At 36.0% G+C, this 17,904-nt stretch overlaps 2 protein-coding genes across 3 annotated transcripts in view; one reads left to right on the top strand and one right to left on the bottom strand.

Moving 5' to 3' along the window:
• Positions 1 to 5,094, top strand: part of jak1 (Janus kinase 1) — a 46,895-nt gene extending 41,801 nt beyond the window's left edge. For both annotated transcript variants that reach the window (XM_061883697.1, XM_061883698.1), the window contains 4 exons: positions 190 to 362; positions 497 to 614; positions 747 to 857; positions 4,240 to 5,094. In XM_061883697.1, the coding sequence (XP_061739681.1) occupies positions 190 to 362; positions 497 to 614; positions 747 to 857; positions 4,240 to 4,362 (525 nt within the window). In that variant the 3' untranslated portion in view covers positions 4,363 to 5,094. The remainder of the gene's footprint in view (positions 1 to 189; positions 363 to 496; positions 615 to 746; positions 858 to 4,239) is intronic.
• A 7,364-nt stretch (positions 5,095 to 12,458) lies between these two features.
• The window catches only part of raver2 (ribonucleoprotein, PTB-binding 2), a 154,794-nt gene continuing 149,348 nt past the window's right edge, over positions 12,459 to 17,904 (bottom strand). The window contains exon 16 of the mRNA XM_061883699.1: positions 12,459 to 13,141. Within this exon, the coding sequence (XP_061739683.1) occupies positions 13,001 to 13,141 (141 nt within the window). The 3' untranslated portion in view covers positions 12,459 to 13,000. The remainder of the gene's footprint in view (positions 13,142 to 17,904) is intronic.

Here is a 17,904-nt window from a genome sequence, read left to right as displayed (position 1 = left end):
ACAGGTCACAAGTAAATGTTACAGCGTTGGTCTCACTCCCAAGAAGTCTGTCGATTGCGTCTTAAAGAGGGTGCCCCCACAAGCAAGTCTCTGTAAGAGTGAGCCCCAATGACTGCTTCTTCACTCCCTTTATGGCAACAAGTCCATGGTCACCAGTGAACTATATACTGTATCATCTACTGTGTTCAGGGAATGGATTATCTGGGATCTAAAAACTATATCCACCGTGACCTGGCTGCCCGAAACGTGCTGGTGGAGAACGAGAGGACGGTGAAAATAGGTGACTTCGGTCTGACCAAGAGCATCAAGGACAATGAAGTGTATTACACTGCCAAGGATGACCATGTCAGCCCTGTTTTCTGGTGAATATACGATTAGCAATGTGTGACATGATCACTATACATTTCTAATTGCATTTCTTTCGAGCCTGAAATCACTTCATCGTGTGTTGCTCCTGGCGAATAAACACTTTGGGACATGTTTGTCTGTTTTGCAGGTATGCTCCGGAGTGCCTGACTCTCTGCAAGTTTTATTTTGCCTCAGACGTCTGGTCGTTCGGGGTGACAATGTATGAGCTCATCACCTACTGTGACCCTCTCAAGAATCCAATGGAGGTATATAGTGTTCAATTGTCCCACAGTATATTTTTAGATTTTGCTAAAATATCAAATTTGAGTTGGTATTATTTTTAATGCTGACAGAACAATGTTAATGTTGCTTACACCTGTACTTTCTTTACCTTGCAGATGTTCTCCAGGTTAATGGGTAAATGCCAAGGTCAGACGACCATCATTCTCTTGGTTAACGTGTTGGCCGAGGGGAAGAGGCTTCCACGCCCTGACGGCTGTCCTGAACGTGTGAGAGATGCTTTTCTTTCTCCCTTTGCTGACCATCTCAACATACAAAATATTAAATAGTACATACATTTTTACAAAAATCACTAAAGTCATTGATTTTGGTCTCAAGCGTGCAACCATTTGGTGGAACATTTTCTTCTAGTTTGCGGTGAATCTTGCATGAATATTTAGCACAATTATGCCATACATGAGGCGAGTCAGAAAAGTTTCAGGACTTTTGATGTTGATTTGCCTTCAACGTCAAAATGTGAGGAGCGTCACACACTTGCGGGCCGAACAATCCCGCAGCAGCTTTGTTGAGTGCGCGAGAAGAGGCGAGAGTAGTGGCAGGATGACAATGCGCCTGCTCACAATACTCCGAGTATCTGACAGTTCCTCGCCAAGAACAACATCAGTGTGCTGGAGCTTAGAAATAGCTTCCTGAGGACTGTTTTCTGCACTGGACATTTGTTTTTGGTCTCTTTCTAAAAAAATTGGGTATAAAGGGGCCCTGTTGTGCAAAATACAAATGTCCACTGCAGAAGATGCTTTGAAATAGCCTCTTGAGAACAAGTGTCCTACAGTGAACATTTTTGTTTGGCATAACAGAGAAAGTTTATCCCAAATTTTTTAAGTCTGACAAAAAAAGACCACAAACAAATGTCCACTGCAGAGGACATTTGTGTTTTGCAAAACAGCATTTTCCCCCCCAAAATGTGTAGAATAGGATAGGGATGGGCGATGAAAAAGTATATCTCGATATATATATATTTATCCGATCTCAATATATTTTTCGGTGAAAGTATACATATAAAGATAGTCATTTTTGAGCGACGTTGAGTGAAATTGAAGTGAATGACAAGTGTATTGTAAACAGTCAGTGGCACTTTTATCAACCCAATTAGTCAAGATGGCTTTTTAACAGCACACAAAAGAAACGGTTTAAGTAGCACAGAATTACATAACATAAATAAAATTGAAAAATATTATTTCTACACCAGATAAATAACATGGCTGTGCAATTAATACAAAATGTATCAAACTCAGATAAAAAGTACATTTGCGGGCAGGCACTTTATAATTCCCAGTCTATGATGTACTGGACTGTCTCACACAGTCAGCGTCAAGTAAGTGACTTGACTTAATTGTGCAGCTATGATCTATCTCACTTCTGCATACTTTTTTGGCAGCATTTCTCCTGCGAAATATGCCCGGCTTGACAACTGGAGAAGTGTTTTGATTTGGGCTTACATAGTAAACAACTCAAATAAATGTTTTATCCAGACGCATACATTTGTCCAAATGTGGCCAAGTAGACGCATTGTGGGTTTCCTGGACGTCGTCTTCATCTCTAATAGAAAAATCTAAGGAAGAGAATCCCTCTGCCATCTTCCACTAGTTTTTTTAATTTTTAAATCTTGGTTATTCCCTCTTCTCTTCTCCGAATCTCGTCGTCATTTGGGACGTCTGTTGTGATTTCCCTTTCTGGTTTGATGACCCGCCCTATCTTGCCTCTGATTGGCCTGTCCCTAACCAATCATGACTCATCACTCACATCTTAGAAGGAGGAAGGGAGGGGTTTAGTAGCCCATGAAGGGAAGCAGGGGAAAACAATGAACACAACAAACAAGCAGCCTTTGGTCATTTTAACATGAAATAAATTATATCGATATTACAATATTTTCTTAGTTCATATCTTGCTTAAAAATATATCTATATATCTTACAAACTCGATATATTGCCCAGCCCTAGGATAGGATAGACTTTTATTTATCCCACAATGGGGAAATGATGTTGTTTTAGTGCAGTAACAAAGTCTGAGATCCAAAACTATTGAAATAGCTAATTGAAAACACGCAAATGTAAGCAAAGCAAGTGTCCACTGCGGTGGACATTTGTTTTGCTTATTGGTTATTTTCCTCAAAGACTTTGTAAGTCTGACACAAAACAAATGTCCATTCCAGAGAACGCGTTGAAATATCTTTTTGAGAACAAATGTCCTGCAGTGGACTTTAGTTTTTGTTCTCTTTTCTTCTGTCGGACTTACACAATTCTCCTGAGAACAAGTGTCCTCTATAGCGGACATTTAAGTTTTGGATAACAGGAATTATTTTCCTGAAATGTGTAAGTCACATTAAAGAAATGGGCCCAAAAGAAAGCATCTTCTAGAGTGGGTATTTCTGTTTTTGATGAACGGCAATTTTCCCTTCCAAATTTGTAAGTTAGAAAGAGCAAACAGATGAAGAACAAATGTCCACTGCAGTGGACGCTTTGAAATATCCTCCTGAGAACAAGCATCGTCTGTAGTTGACATTTCGTCACCCTGTTAAAATAATCACTTAACTAATTTTTTCAAGTTTTTCAGGAAACACCACACTTCACCAAAAGTGTAACACATGACATTTATTGATCATTAGATTCAAAAAGGATGGTTATTGGCACAGTCATGAGATTGAGTGTAAATTATGTCATTTAACACCAAGGCAATTATCTGAACTTTCCTTTGTAACTTAAACAAGCTTATGGGAACATCTGTCAGAAACATGATCATGAGCATAAATGTTACTTAAAACTGTCATTATTGTTCATGACACACCACGTTTAGTGTTTATGACATGCTTATATCACTCTTACATGGACACCTTTAAAATAAAGTGTTACCATATCTTGCTTAAGTCACAAAAGCATGTTCAAAAAAGTGTTTGTCATTTATTTCTCATAGGCCATGATTATCTTAAAAGTGGTAAAATCACATTATTTGATTAACTGAGGATGTAGGCGTGTTTACAATAGGTGGTCGGCATCCTGGGATGATTTAGTAAAAAAACAATTTGGGGGACAAGATTACTAGGTTGATTATTTTAACAGTATGGCGATTTGTGTTTTGCAGACCGACATTTTATTTTATTTTTTCAAAAATTAAAAATTCTTGACAACAGGAACTATTTCTTAAAATTGACTGCAATTTGAAATATCCTCCTGAGGACAAACGTCTTTTGCAGTGGATATTTGTGTTTTGCATAACAGCATCCCCCCCAAAAAATGTGAAGGCTGAAAAGAAATGTCCACTGCAGAGGACGCTGGTGCTTTGCTTACAGCAGTCCTGGAACTTCTCGGACACACCTCATACAGAAAATGGGAATCTAAAATTGAGACAAGATAGTCTATTCTTAAAGAGCCATTGTGGGTTTTTTTTTAAAGGTCTTTGGCTCCAGGGCTCCCCTTGTGGTTGTTAAATATAACCAGACACAGATCTGATATTTGTATGTGCATGTTAAAAATGCTTGTCTCTCATACAGCACATAACTCCACACTGCAACTGAGCCAGTGCGCCATGACAAGGCTTAAACAGATACACTTTTAGAAATATGAAAGAGACTAATGAGTTGTTTTGTCTGTACAGGTGTACAACCTGATGCGTAAATGCTGGGAACAAGCACCCGAGAAGAGAATCACCTTCAAGCAGCTCATTGATGAGCTGACCATCATGCAGCAGCAGCAGCTCAGCCCTCAAAATGACTTTTAAAAGGCAGATCAGCGTCTTCTTTGTGCTTGGACACTCGGCTGTGCTACTAACCAATACTGGCTTCAAGCTGCTTTAGTAAGTGGCGTGCTTTTCTCCTATGTTTGCATTTATGATAATCGATGCTGGCTAATATTCATGTTACTGCATATTACACACGGACCTTATGGAGTCTCACCCGGTATTACTACTACAGACATGTTAAGACATTAGTAGTAGTGCCACTCTTTTCTTGCATAGAACATTTCTCGAATGAGCACTTTTTTGGAACTTGAGTTAGTTTAAGGATCCCATGTTCAGAAGGGTCGGGTATGGCGTTCGCTATTGGCTGGCAGGCGATAATGACATTGAAAACAAAAATAAATTTCCTCAGCGAATTTTACACTTTTAGGTCCGATGACAATATGGCAAAGTATTTTTTTGTTGACTGAAAACAAGACCGATGAGTCGCACCTTAATGTTTATTTACGTGGCATTTCATTTGAAATGTGTTTTAACAACTTATTTTACTTGTATTACCATTTGTTTTTTACTTTAGTGTGTATATATTTCTTGTCTGAAATATGATCTAATCAGTTCCAATGTGACAAAAGATAAGTAGGACAAACTTGAGTCGACATTTTAATTAGGAATGTAAAAGACAATTCCTTCTGCTAAAAAAGACAACAGTCATTTAAGGTGAAACAATCCATAATTATACAATGAAAACTAAATAAAATCAGTGTCTTCTTCCCAGTCAGTCCAAATTCTTTATCTACTTATTATTGTCTGTTACAAATATGCATGCCTACATCAGGTTTAGAAATACTTTATTCACAGTAAAATGTAGAAAAATCTACAGAAAATACCAGATCCAAATAAAAACCAAAGCCAACCATGTACAAGGTGTGAAGCACAGACATTCTATTCCTTATCTAATAATAAATATTACTGTGCTCCAGCAAGTGGCACATATTAAAGATATGGCAAAGCACAATTGTTTACTGTATTGCGACTCCCATCTTACCACTGTAATATTGCAGGTACTCTGTTACCTTAGCGACACGCTCAAACACACAAAAAGTAATTTGAACAGTGATAAGGAAAAATACAAAAGCCATAGCAGGTAAAGAAAGTCATACATTTTTAAACAGATTGTGTGTTGGGGTCACATTAGTGTGGAAAAGCCAATTCTGTTTTTACAATACACTTTCACTTTTCATTGACGCCATCACAGTTTCTAATTGACCTTCCAGTCAAAATTCAGTTTTTGTACACCCCACTTTTCGTGGGATTTGATTTAAGGCCAACATGTTGTGTACCTTATGGCCTAACATTGCACGTAACAAACTAAATGGAGGCTGTCATTTTTGGTAAATTGGATTTAAATGATTTCTTAACTGAAAACATCTTTCAGTTAGTTACTGTATCCGCTCCCAAAAATCTGACTAACAAAAACTGAAATTGGACTGTATGACGGTTTTTCTGAATTTCTTTTAAGAAAAAAAAACTAAAAATTAAACCCCAATCTGGGAACCAAATTATAAGCCACCTTAACATAGTGTTTGAATCTTAATCTTATTCAACCCTTGTGCAACTTTAAGATTGACTATACACACTCTTCTTTTGGCTTTTTGACCAAAAAAAGTTTTTTACAACAGGAAAATGTTAAATATTCATCCATCCATCCATTTTCCACTGCTTATTCCCTTTGGGGTCGCTGGTGCCTATCTCAGCTACAATCGGGAGGGGTGGTGTACACCCTGGACAAGTCGCCACCTCATCGCAGGGCCAATATTTCAAAAAATGTGTTTGCAATACTTGCGGTTGGGTAATTACAGCCTTGACAAAGTCAATAACTCATGACATCGATTGTGATACAGTAGATGAAAACTATAATTTTGTAGTACCTATTGAGCGAGACAGAGAGAGAAGGAAGGCAGGATTTTGATGACTTTAAGTCTTTTATGTTTATCTGCCATGTTCTATTTAACTGTCCAAGATCATTTTCATTGCATTTCAGCTGTTTAATTGTATTTTAAGTCGTTTACGCTTATCCAAGCTCTAAGAATGTGCTATTTGGTGGTTATGGGTGCAAACAAATCAAAATAAGAGATTAATTCGGTTATCAGAGAAAAAGGACAGCAATGTACCAGAATTACAGTCTGTTAGAAAATAGCAGTTATAATGGGGCCAAAAAGGTCTTAAGAGAAAGTGTGTATAATTTGTGTACATCCTATGTTGCAATCAAAAGCACAATACAGTAAATAAAAAAAATAACACTCCTAGCCAAATTTCAGACCATTAACCTTCAAAATTGAACAATCATATCAAATTAGGAAGACATGTAGTACCCTAGGGGTGCACAAGGGTTAAAACACAATTCTCACTTTTTATCTTTTTTACTAAACTTTAAAAAAACCTGAGCACCTGAACATATTTATTGGTGTGAGACAAATGTAAAGGTAAGTCTCCCACATCCCAAAAGGCTCATAGATGTGAATGTGAATAAGCTGCTTATGTCACTTGATATGTCACTGACTTTCGACCAGTACAGGATGTACCCCCACCCGTCAACCAAAGTCGAGTGGAATAGGCTCCAGCTCCCCTGTGACCCCAATAAGGACAAATAAGAAAATTCATGAATGGAACATCATCAGTTGACGGCTCCATTTTCAACATACAGTCCAACACAAATCATCAGAACATTCACAGAACAGGTAATATTTGCTTTTTGATGTACAACACTTGACAACGTTGACAGCATTCATTCCAAAGTACTGGAATGTTCATTACAATTGTATAGTAATATGTTTCCAATACTTTCTGTGCGGGTCGAAATGAAAACCATCTACCTTAGACGTGAAAGTAAGCAGGCGATGAAGCATGACAACTCCTTCCTGTGGAAAAAGACTCCTCATACAGGCATTTAGGTTGCAGAGTAAGACAACACTGCCATCAAGTGGCCAACTGAGGCAGCTGTGAAACTACACTGGTCTGACATCAAAATTATGTTATTTAGCTTTCTTGAGGTGGACAAAATGCATTTTTTGGTCAATGGACACATTTATAATTAATAGTCTTGATTACGAATGACTGGGAAGGTAAACATTTTTTTTTATACTATAATTCAAACTAAAAAGTATAAAGCTCCCTATGCTTCCATCTTTGTCATTCTGCGTGTTACAGTAAATAAGTTGCGTTGTATAACTACAGTACATTAGAACACATCAAGTTACCCAAAAACCTAGATCTAATGCAGTTGCCAGGGGGATGCAAGTCAAATTCGACTATCTATGAACACAGTAATAATAATAATAATAAAATCAGCAAAACAAACTGTTAGGGTCACACAGGAAAAAAAACTTCTGCAGAATTTTTTACCTGAAATCGTGTTTTATCTAACAGCGAATGAATAATAAATAAATAATTATTCAGGTCTTCATTTTTCTCACATTTTGTTATAAATTATGACAAAGCTGTGATATGAATCACTGCTTCTAAAATAGGATACTAAGAGAGGTTTAAAAGAATATTAATATATATACACATTCAGTGAGTAAATACGTATTTGATTCCCAGCTGATTTTGTGAAAACAATTACAAACCACTGATTTAAACCCTAAAAGAATAATTATTATATTATTTGTTACAAAGAAGTAAATAAACGCTGATGTAGGATAATAGTCAGAGAATGTGTAATTCCCTGCAAGATGTTGGCAAAAATCCCAATTGATGATTTGACTATTGATCTTTAGTAGAGCTTGTGCTGCCAAAAAAACAACAAAGATGTTTTTTTAAAAGAAAATTAAAAATGTGTAATAGTGATGGAAATGTCATATTAGTTTAATCATAAAGAACAAAATGACCAGTGTCCTTTTTTCAATACAATAAAATACAATGGATTAATTAATTAATTGTAATTGAGGCGCCCATAAAAAAGATTATTTTTGACAATAATAAATACTGGATTCTGATGATGCAGTGAAGCTCACTCCAAACCCTCCCCTCTTAATCTGCAATACAAGTGATTGTTGGAATTATGACATCACATTTAGCTCCGCCTCTCAATTGTTCACCTGTGACACCAGAAGCTAACTCCTCACCAATGACTGATTATGTTAAAAACGTCACGGTCAACTTCTGATCATAACAACGTGTGTTCACCTCGCTCCAAGTTTGAAGGAGACATTGTATGAAAGTCGACTGTAGAAGCTAAGCTAATGCTTCTTTAGCTGCACATCTTTTCACTGATGTCACCTTGTACAAGTTTGCTGTATGATACCACTTGGCTAAATTAAGGCTCCTTATACATTTATTTTTCACACTTTTTTTATTAAATATTTTTATGTGATAGCTTTTAACGTAAATGTAATTTGATGTTTTGTACTGAAACAAATTCATGTGAAGGAAATTGTTCAATAAGCTTTTTTTAGTGCAATATTAACAAATTGAAGCCAGCACTATTTCTGTGCAACGTGGAGGACAATTTCATCAATGGGGGAAATTTGCCACTATATTCTTATAAGTGACAGAACAGGAAAGGGCTGGAACACATTCATGCTAAAATTTCATATGAAGCTCTTTGTCATTTGACATTTTACACACACTAGGGATGGGCGATATATATTGCTGACTCTTAGAATAATGAGAATATTGCACCATTTCTGCTTGTATTATTTTCTCATTATTATCAATCTACTTGCTGTTCAGTTACTTGACCTACACTTATGTTCAAATGTAATAAGCACTTATTCTCCTTGGTTTTTTGATTACTTTATATTAGTTTTGACTGATGTGGGTATTAATCAAATACCAAGTAGTAATGGGGGGCAGTATTGGTCATACCAATGTTCATACCTAACATAACATTTTTTTTTTTTTTAAATCGGACAAAAATAGGAGTGTAACAATATTAATATTCAAATTGTTTCCTTATTCACATTTATAATCAAGTCAATAGTGAAAAATAACTAAACAAAAGCAAAAACTACAGTTTGCTTTGAAAAAAAAAATGTGACAAATAAAAATATCGATTTAATCACTGTAGTATCGAGCATATACAGATACTAGACTTAGTATTTGTATCGAGCCGCACACCCTGGTTTACATTCAAGCGTTCTAGCCCAGTTGTGCTCTTTTGTATACTCCTACTTTGCATGTTTAGCTTTTCCTTGTCCAGTGATAATGTTACTGTAAGAGACATACGGTAGTTTTTTTTGCTGCCACTGAGGCGAGGATTAGTGATTGGGAATTTGCACTGCGGAGGGACGTTAGCCGCTAGCGAAGACACTACATTGCATTGAGGACGCGTTTATTCGCTTCTTGCTGTCAGATTTAAGGGACACAGCATGACAATAGTATTAAAACACTCATCGTCGGCCAATGTTGTATCATTCATAGCGTCGATATCGAGTATCAGACAATGTGAAGTACTTATAGGGAAGGGCGAGGTTGCTGCACCATTTTATGCTTTATTATCACATATTTATAATATATGTTTACTGACTTCAAGTGAATGAGATGACCTCATTTCAGGAAAACCATGAAGTAGAATGATTTAAAAAATGTACTAAGTTTGCATGAACGGTATACTCTGAATTGCAAATATGCAAGGATCTACTGCAGTAGAATGTAAAATCCCCACGTTTTTTTTTTTTTTTTGACTGCGATCAATTTAAATAAGCTTCCTCCCCACCCAAAAAATAATGTTACCTATAAAGTAAGGATTTATCACAGTTAATTGGTAAATTAACTCCTGCAAATCAGGATGTTTCAATTATAAATCAAATAATTTCATAGCTAGAGCATAAACATGGTTTATATGAAATTAAACAATACCATTTTGTCACTTTTACACTTTTTTAATCCATACTGAACAGCGGGCTCTGATTTGTTTGGTGTCATTTAGAGCCCAAAGCTAGATAAGTATTGATTTTTTTTTTTTTTTACTTCATTTGGCAGTTGTTATGCTGGAAAATGTGTAATTTAGGCAAAAAATATGTAGAAAAAAATCTGGAACATAGTTACGCCACAAACTTTGAATTGTGATGTGGCGAAGAATAATTGTAACCTGAATAATTACAAACATTCTGCTAGAAAGAGAGATAAAGAAATGTCCCTTTTCTGTCTGAAAATGACCAAAAAAGGCATGCAAATCAAAAACAATGGAAGAGCCCAGACCTAAATCCAATAGAAAATCTCTGCAAGTTTGCTGCACACAAAAAATGCTTTTGAGCATTTTTCTCAGAGTGCTGCAACTAGCAAACAAAGTATTCCTTCCATAGCCACTGATCACTTTGAAGATCTGGTGTGATTATTGTGTTCTGACCTTTGACTACAAACTTCAATAGCATTAGCTTACAAACATGAACAAACTGGATTTGAAGTGAAACATTACCAGTTTGTATTTATTTCTGCTTTTATTACAACCAGCATCTTCTGAAGTGGACATTGTCTTCTTTTTTCAATTACAAATTTCATGGGGAAAAAAAATAGTCCTGTGTTGCAAAACACAAATGTCCACTAGAGGGGACGCTGGGGTATGTGTCTATGTGTGTGTATATATGTATGTATAAATGTGTGTGTGTGTATATATATATATATATATACACACATATATATATACATATATATATATATACAGACATATGCAGTGTATATATTTATATATACTGCATATGTCTGTATTTATACATATATATGTATATATATACATATAGAAATATGTATATATTATATATTATATTATATATATATATTATATATTATTTATATGTATATATATACATATATACACATATATGTATATATACATATATACACATATATACCTATACATACATATATACATATATATACATATATACACATATATCCATCCATCCATTTTCTACCGCTTATTCATACATATATATATATACATATATACACATGTATATATATACACATGTATACACATATATATATATATACATATATACACATATATATATACATATATACACATATATATATACATATATACACATATATATATACATATACATATATATATACACATATATATACATATATATACACATATATATACATATATATACACATATATATAATATATACACACATATATATACATATATATACACATATATATACATATATATACACATATATATAATATATACACACATATATAATATATACACACATATATATACATATATACACATATATATATATACACATATATATATATATACATATATATACACATATATACATATATACACATATGTATATATATACACATATATATACACATATATGTATATATATACATATAAATACACATATATATGTATATATATATACATATATATGTATATATACACATATATATGTGTATATATATACATATATATGTGTATATATATACATACATATATACACGTATATATATACATATATACACATATATATATACATATGTATATATATACATATACACACACATATATACACGTATATATACATATATACACATATATATATACATATGTATATATATACATATACACACACATATATACACATTTTATATACATATGTATATATATACATATATATACATATACATATGTATATATATACATATGTATATATATACATATACACACATATATATATATACATATATAGGCGCTATAGCTCGGTTGGTAAAGTGGCCGTGCCAGCAACTTGAGGGTTCCAGGTTCGATCCCCGCTTCCGCCATCCTAGTCAATGCCGTTGTGTCCTTGGGCAAGACACTTTACCCACCTGCTCCCAGTGCCACCCACACTGGTTTAAATGTAACTTAGATATTGGGTTTCAATATGTAAAGCACGATAAGTATGTCACAAGAGAAAAAGCGCTATATAAATATAATTCACACACATATATGTACACATACATACATACATATATACATATATATATATACACACATGTATATATATATATATATAATATATACATATATATACACACATATATATACATATATATACACACATATATATATATATATATATATATATATATATATATATATATATATATATATATATATATACACACACATACACATACTTACACACACATACATTGGTTCCTGTAAAGTTACACATGGCTTTCTAGGACATAGTTGTATTTACACAAATACTTACTGTCTACTCAGTCACTCATGGCGAGAAGCTTTCGGCCAACACAAATAAGGGCTCTTATTGGTCCACGCTCTGTTTCCTGATGTCCTCCCAGAGTTGGGATAAAAATGGCTGACACTTCCTACAGATACAGCATAGGCACACGCATTAACGAACAGGCACACATTGCGATTGTCCATGTATATAAGAGGACATAAGGAAAATACATAAAGTGGTCTTACACAGACAAAGTGTGTAGTTTTAGAAGCGTATACCTACATATATATATACTACTATCATAATTTAATATCTGACTAAAAAAAAGGTATTAAGGCTTGACACCATTACACTGATTTTAAATAGAAGTGCTTTGACCAAACACAACTAAATTGCTCTTATTTGAGCATTCTCATACTAAAGCACATCTCAAAGCTTCATGAGGCAGCCACTAGAGGGAGCCGTGGTAGGTCGCGGCATCCTAGAGCCTCTTTCTCTTGTAATAGTCAGCATACTGGCCCCCAAGACCTTGGGAGTGCTGCCCAACATAGCCGCCATCTGAGGACGTCACTTCCTGCACGGCCCGCTGGGGGTACTCCCTCTTGTGGCCCCGTGTTTGATTCTGAAGGACAGGACAAAGGGGGGAGTCATTAAAAGTGTTTTCAAATCAAATGCTTTCTTTTTACTGGTTTGTATCACATTGCTGATGTCCTACGTCTGTGATAGGAGGCGAGGTGTCAACTCAATAGACTGCGACAGAGAAGGGAGGGAGATGATGCCAAATTCTGTGTGTGTTTTAGGCTAACAAAAGGGCTTAAAGCCAGGCCACAAAAGGCGGTCTGTACAAACAAATGGAGATCTCTGCTGAGCTCAGGCTTTTGAGGCTTCCTGTCTCTCATCATCGTCGCCGTCCATTTCTGTGAACTGTCAGCTGTTTTTACATGAGACATCACACAGATGTGATTAGTGAGGAACAGCAGCATCATCAGGTCAGTCATTGACCACCCTAACAGAAGCTATTATACTTACTGACTGATACTACAGAGTGCAAGTACTTGCTCGACTGCAAAAAGACAAATGCAATTATTTATTACCAGGGATGCAACCCACTTCTGATACGATACAGATATTGACCGATATTTTAGCTTGGCAGTATTGGCAAATAACAATATTGATTTGACGTCAAATTTTTTATTATTTTGTAGTGTGGAATGTTAGAAAAGGTTTTAAAACTCAGAGAACAATCGTAGGTATGAAAATCACTATCCGATTTATTATTAACATTCTGGAATGAACTCATGCTGTCTTTAAAAGGGTATTTTTTCCCCACATTTAAAACACTTTCTTGCGGTCTACGTAACGTCTACTAAGTTCTTTGGTCAAAATTTTGCACGACTCGTTTGGAGGAATTATGGAAGAAGGCAAGATTGTTGTATAAATATCTCCTCCATGTCTCTATGGTTTGATTTCACATTTTCAGAACCAATGCAAATCCCAAATACACAAAAACGGGTACCAATAGGTTAAAAAAAAAAGGTTGCTTTTGCATAAAAGGTCCCGTTTTAATTGAAGTGGTGTGGTAGTTGTTTTTTTGGAGACATAATGGTCACAATAATTCTAGAGATGAAGCTCACTACATGATAAGTGGAATGATGTAGACAAGTTTGTTACTGGAAACGTTCTCATATGGTTCTGCCTTGGAAACTTTGTATGCATAAGTAATATGCAATTATAATTATTTTATACTTGTTTATTCTGACAAATGTGGTGTTTTAGACTGCAGTATAGTTAAATTAAGGACACATACTATGTATGTGTGCTTAGCTGTTGTGTAGCTGCTATCTCCGAGTACAGTGGTTCTTAACCTGGGTTTGATTGAACCCTAGGGGTTCGGTGGGTCGGCCTCAGGGGTTCGGCTAAGCCTCCGCCGCGGAGGTCAAGACATACCCGACTCATTGAGTAAATAAAAACTTCTCCCACAATGTTCCCTCTAATTTTCCATCTGGTTTACAGATGTGTAATTTGTTGTGAGTTCATACACAGTGTTGGTTTTGTTCTTTTTATTTTTCACTAAAGAAGGGTTCAGTGAATGCGCATATGAAACTGGTGGGGTTATGTACCTCCAACAAGGTTAAGAACCACTAAACGTATCATATTTGCCCTTTTAATCTAATAAAATACAAGACACCACCAACCTTGTGTGCTTATTAGAGCATTGCAAAAATAAACATGCTGCAGGACTGCGTGCATCAGAGATTTTAGATGCAAGACAATACTTGTTTTTGGGGGTTTTTTTTTTGCTGATAAAGGGATATTAATTCCCTCCGGGTACTCTGGCTTCCTCCCACTTCCAAAGACATGCACCTGGGGATAGGTTGATTGGCAACACTAAATTGGCCCTAATGTGTGATTGTTGTCTATCTATGTTGGCCCTGAGATGAGGTGGCGAATTGTCCCGTGTGTACTTTGCCTGCAGCTGTGATAGGCTCCAGCAACCCCCCTGTGACCCCAAAAGGGATAAGCGGTAGAAAATGGATGGATGGAATATCATATCGGGACACCCTTAGTTATTATGTGCAATTTTTCCGACGTTGAATTCAGTTACGGTCCGAAGTTTGAATGTCATTATCATCCGGCTCCTTACAAAAATGTGTTCAAAAAAGAGCCTCTTGGTAGAGACCTCAGCCAAGGCTAAACTGTATCTAGCTTGAAATTGTACACCTCCTGCATAAGCCTGAAGTGTAACCTCATATTACATGTGGGGAAATTGAAATACAATCTGATCCTTGTTATTTTGTATTTACAATGAAAACACGGCAAGTGTAATAAACTCTACCACTGGTTCATTTTGGAGGCAAACAACTGTCACAATGCAAGGTCCCTGTCCTAGTTGTCGGTTTTATCATTTTGTCTACAAGACAGTGATGGTGTTTCTTCCCACTGACAACAAGTAATAGTTCTCTTATAATCCAAAAGCAGCTCGCAAAAGGATGGAATGTTTGTATCTTTAAAAAATACTCATGTCACTGACATGAGTATTTAATATGATGTACTGAATGTTTACCACAGGACTAAAAAAAAAAAAATTTTTCAAAATTGGCTTTTAAACACGTGCACGTAATTAACATACACATTGTAAATGTGGTTGGAGACAAAAAGTGAGCAAAAAACATTAAAAACAAAATAAATATGTGTATCAAAAGGAATAGACATCAGGATACATTATAGGTCATGATTGTCTGGGACTAAATACAATTATTGCAATAATCATTTACACAGACCATCCATCCATTTCTACCGCTTATTCCCTTTTGGGGTCGCGGGGGGCGCTGGTGCCTATCTCAGCTACAATCGGGCGGAAGGCGGGGTACACCCTGGACAAGTCGCCACTTCATCGCAGACACACAGACTAATGACAATTAATTTTGGGACGGCGTGGCTAAATTGGTAAAGTGGCTGTGCCAGCAATCTGAGGGTTACTGGTTCAATCCCCACCTTCTACCATCCTAATCACGTCTGTTGTGTCTTTGAGCAAGACACTTCACCCTTGCTCCTGATGGGTCCTGGTGAGCGCCTTGCATGGCAGCTCCCACCGTCAGTGTGTGAATGTGTAGTGTCAAAGTGCTTTGGGCTCCTTAAAAAGGGGTAGAAAAGCGCTATACAAGTACAACCCATTTACCATTACCATCACATGTTTTGTGTGTCAGTGATCAAGTTGAGAAGAGCGATACGTACTTTAAAGGGGCCCTACTATGTAAAACCAACTTTTTCTTACCTACTGGTACCTACTACTTGATTTCAGCGTTAAGTCACAAAACCTGAAAGTCAAATTGCGGAGGCATTGCGAAAATATTTATAAAACAATCTTGCCTTCCTCCGTACGGGCCATTTGGAATTTGCCAATTGTGACGTTTTTCCCAGGTGTGACGCATATATTATAGACATTTACCCAAGCATCCTTGCGTGAGTCAGCCATTTTTTAATTTACCACAACATTTCCACGATGAACACTATTTATGACAGTGGAGGAGACAATGAAACGGTAAGTGACAACAGGACGTTATAAATGTGTGAATGATACATTAGCAATGTTAGCTCGATTTGTTGTGTAGCCAGCTGAGCCTTTCAATGAAAGACAACAGCATCACCGCCTCCGGCTAAATGAAGAATGATTTTCCTAAAAATGACTGTGTTTGGCGATAGATAGATAGATAATACTTTATTAATTCCTTCAGGAAAATTAAAATGGAGTAGTTAGTAAGATAATCTGTTAAGTTTGCTATGTCGCTCATAGTGTAGCTGACTGTACAGCCAATTCATATGTCCTATTTCCTCTCTTCCGCGTTTTGAGCCGACAACAAAACACGGTGATCTGCTGCTCTCGCTATATCATCTTGTATGTTGTGTTGTGCTGAAAGTCACTCAAAACAGATGGCCAAGGGTGATTACCCATGTCCATATTCAATACGGTACGAGCAAAGCAACAACAAAAAAAAAAAACAACTACAAAAAATGCTGACTGGGTGGGGACGAATGTCCAGTTAGGGTGAGGGGGGGGCGGTAAAAAGGGGTTCATTTGCATACAACAAATCCGCCTCTCAAAACAAAACGTTTGAGGAAGCAGCCAAAAAGTGTCTTGAAGATAGGTCTTTACAGCAAAATAATGACATGGTATGTATGTACTGCAGAACAAAACAATGTCTTTTAAAAACAGAAAAAAAAAATCATATCATGACCCCTAGTGGTTAGAGTCTCCGCCCTGAGATCGGTAGGTCGTGAGTTCAAACCCCGGCAGAGTCATACGAAAGACTATAAAAATGGGACCCATTGCCTCCCTGCTTGCCACTCAGCATCAAGGGTTGGAATTGGGGGTTAAATCACCAAAACAAAATTGGGGGTTAAAATACCAAAAATGTTGCCCACTGCTCCCCTCACCTCCCAGGGGGTGATCAATATGCAGAGAATAATTTTGCCACACCTAGTGTGTGTGTGACAATCATTGGTACTTTACTTTAAATGTTAGGAGTCTTATAAATAAAGTAAGAAAAAGTAGCAACATTTGTTGTTTTAAAAAAAAAAATAGATGGTCTTGGGTATTAGCATCCTGTGCAGTTAACATTAATTTTTGGTTTATTTCTATTGTCAGATTTAGCAAAAAACCAAACAAACAAAAAACACTTGAAACCAATGTCCACTGCAGCGGAAGCTGTTTTTCAGGATGATACAAAAGGTATAAACACTTGCTGATCTCTCCTGCTACATCTGGCAGACCAGGCACATATATGAGGTGCGGTAAAGTGAAACTGCACTTTTTTTTTTGTTTTGCACATTAATTTTGCATTATGTATATGATGTACAAAAACTACAGCACCACTTTTTCTTTTT

The sequence above is a fragment of the Nerophis ophidion genome, linkage group LG22 (genome assembly GCF_033978795.1).
Source record: "Nerophis ophidion isolate RoL-2023_Sa linkage group LG22, RoL_Noph_v1.0, whole genome shotgun sequence".
NCBI classification, from domain to species: Eukaryota; Metazoa; Chordata; class Actinopteri; order Syngnathiformes; family Syngnathidae; genus Nerophis; species Nerophis ophidion.
This window is presented reverse-complemented; position numbering and strand designations above follow the sequence as displayed.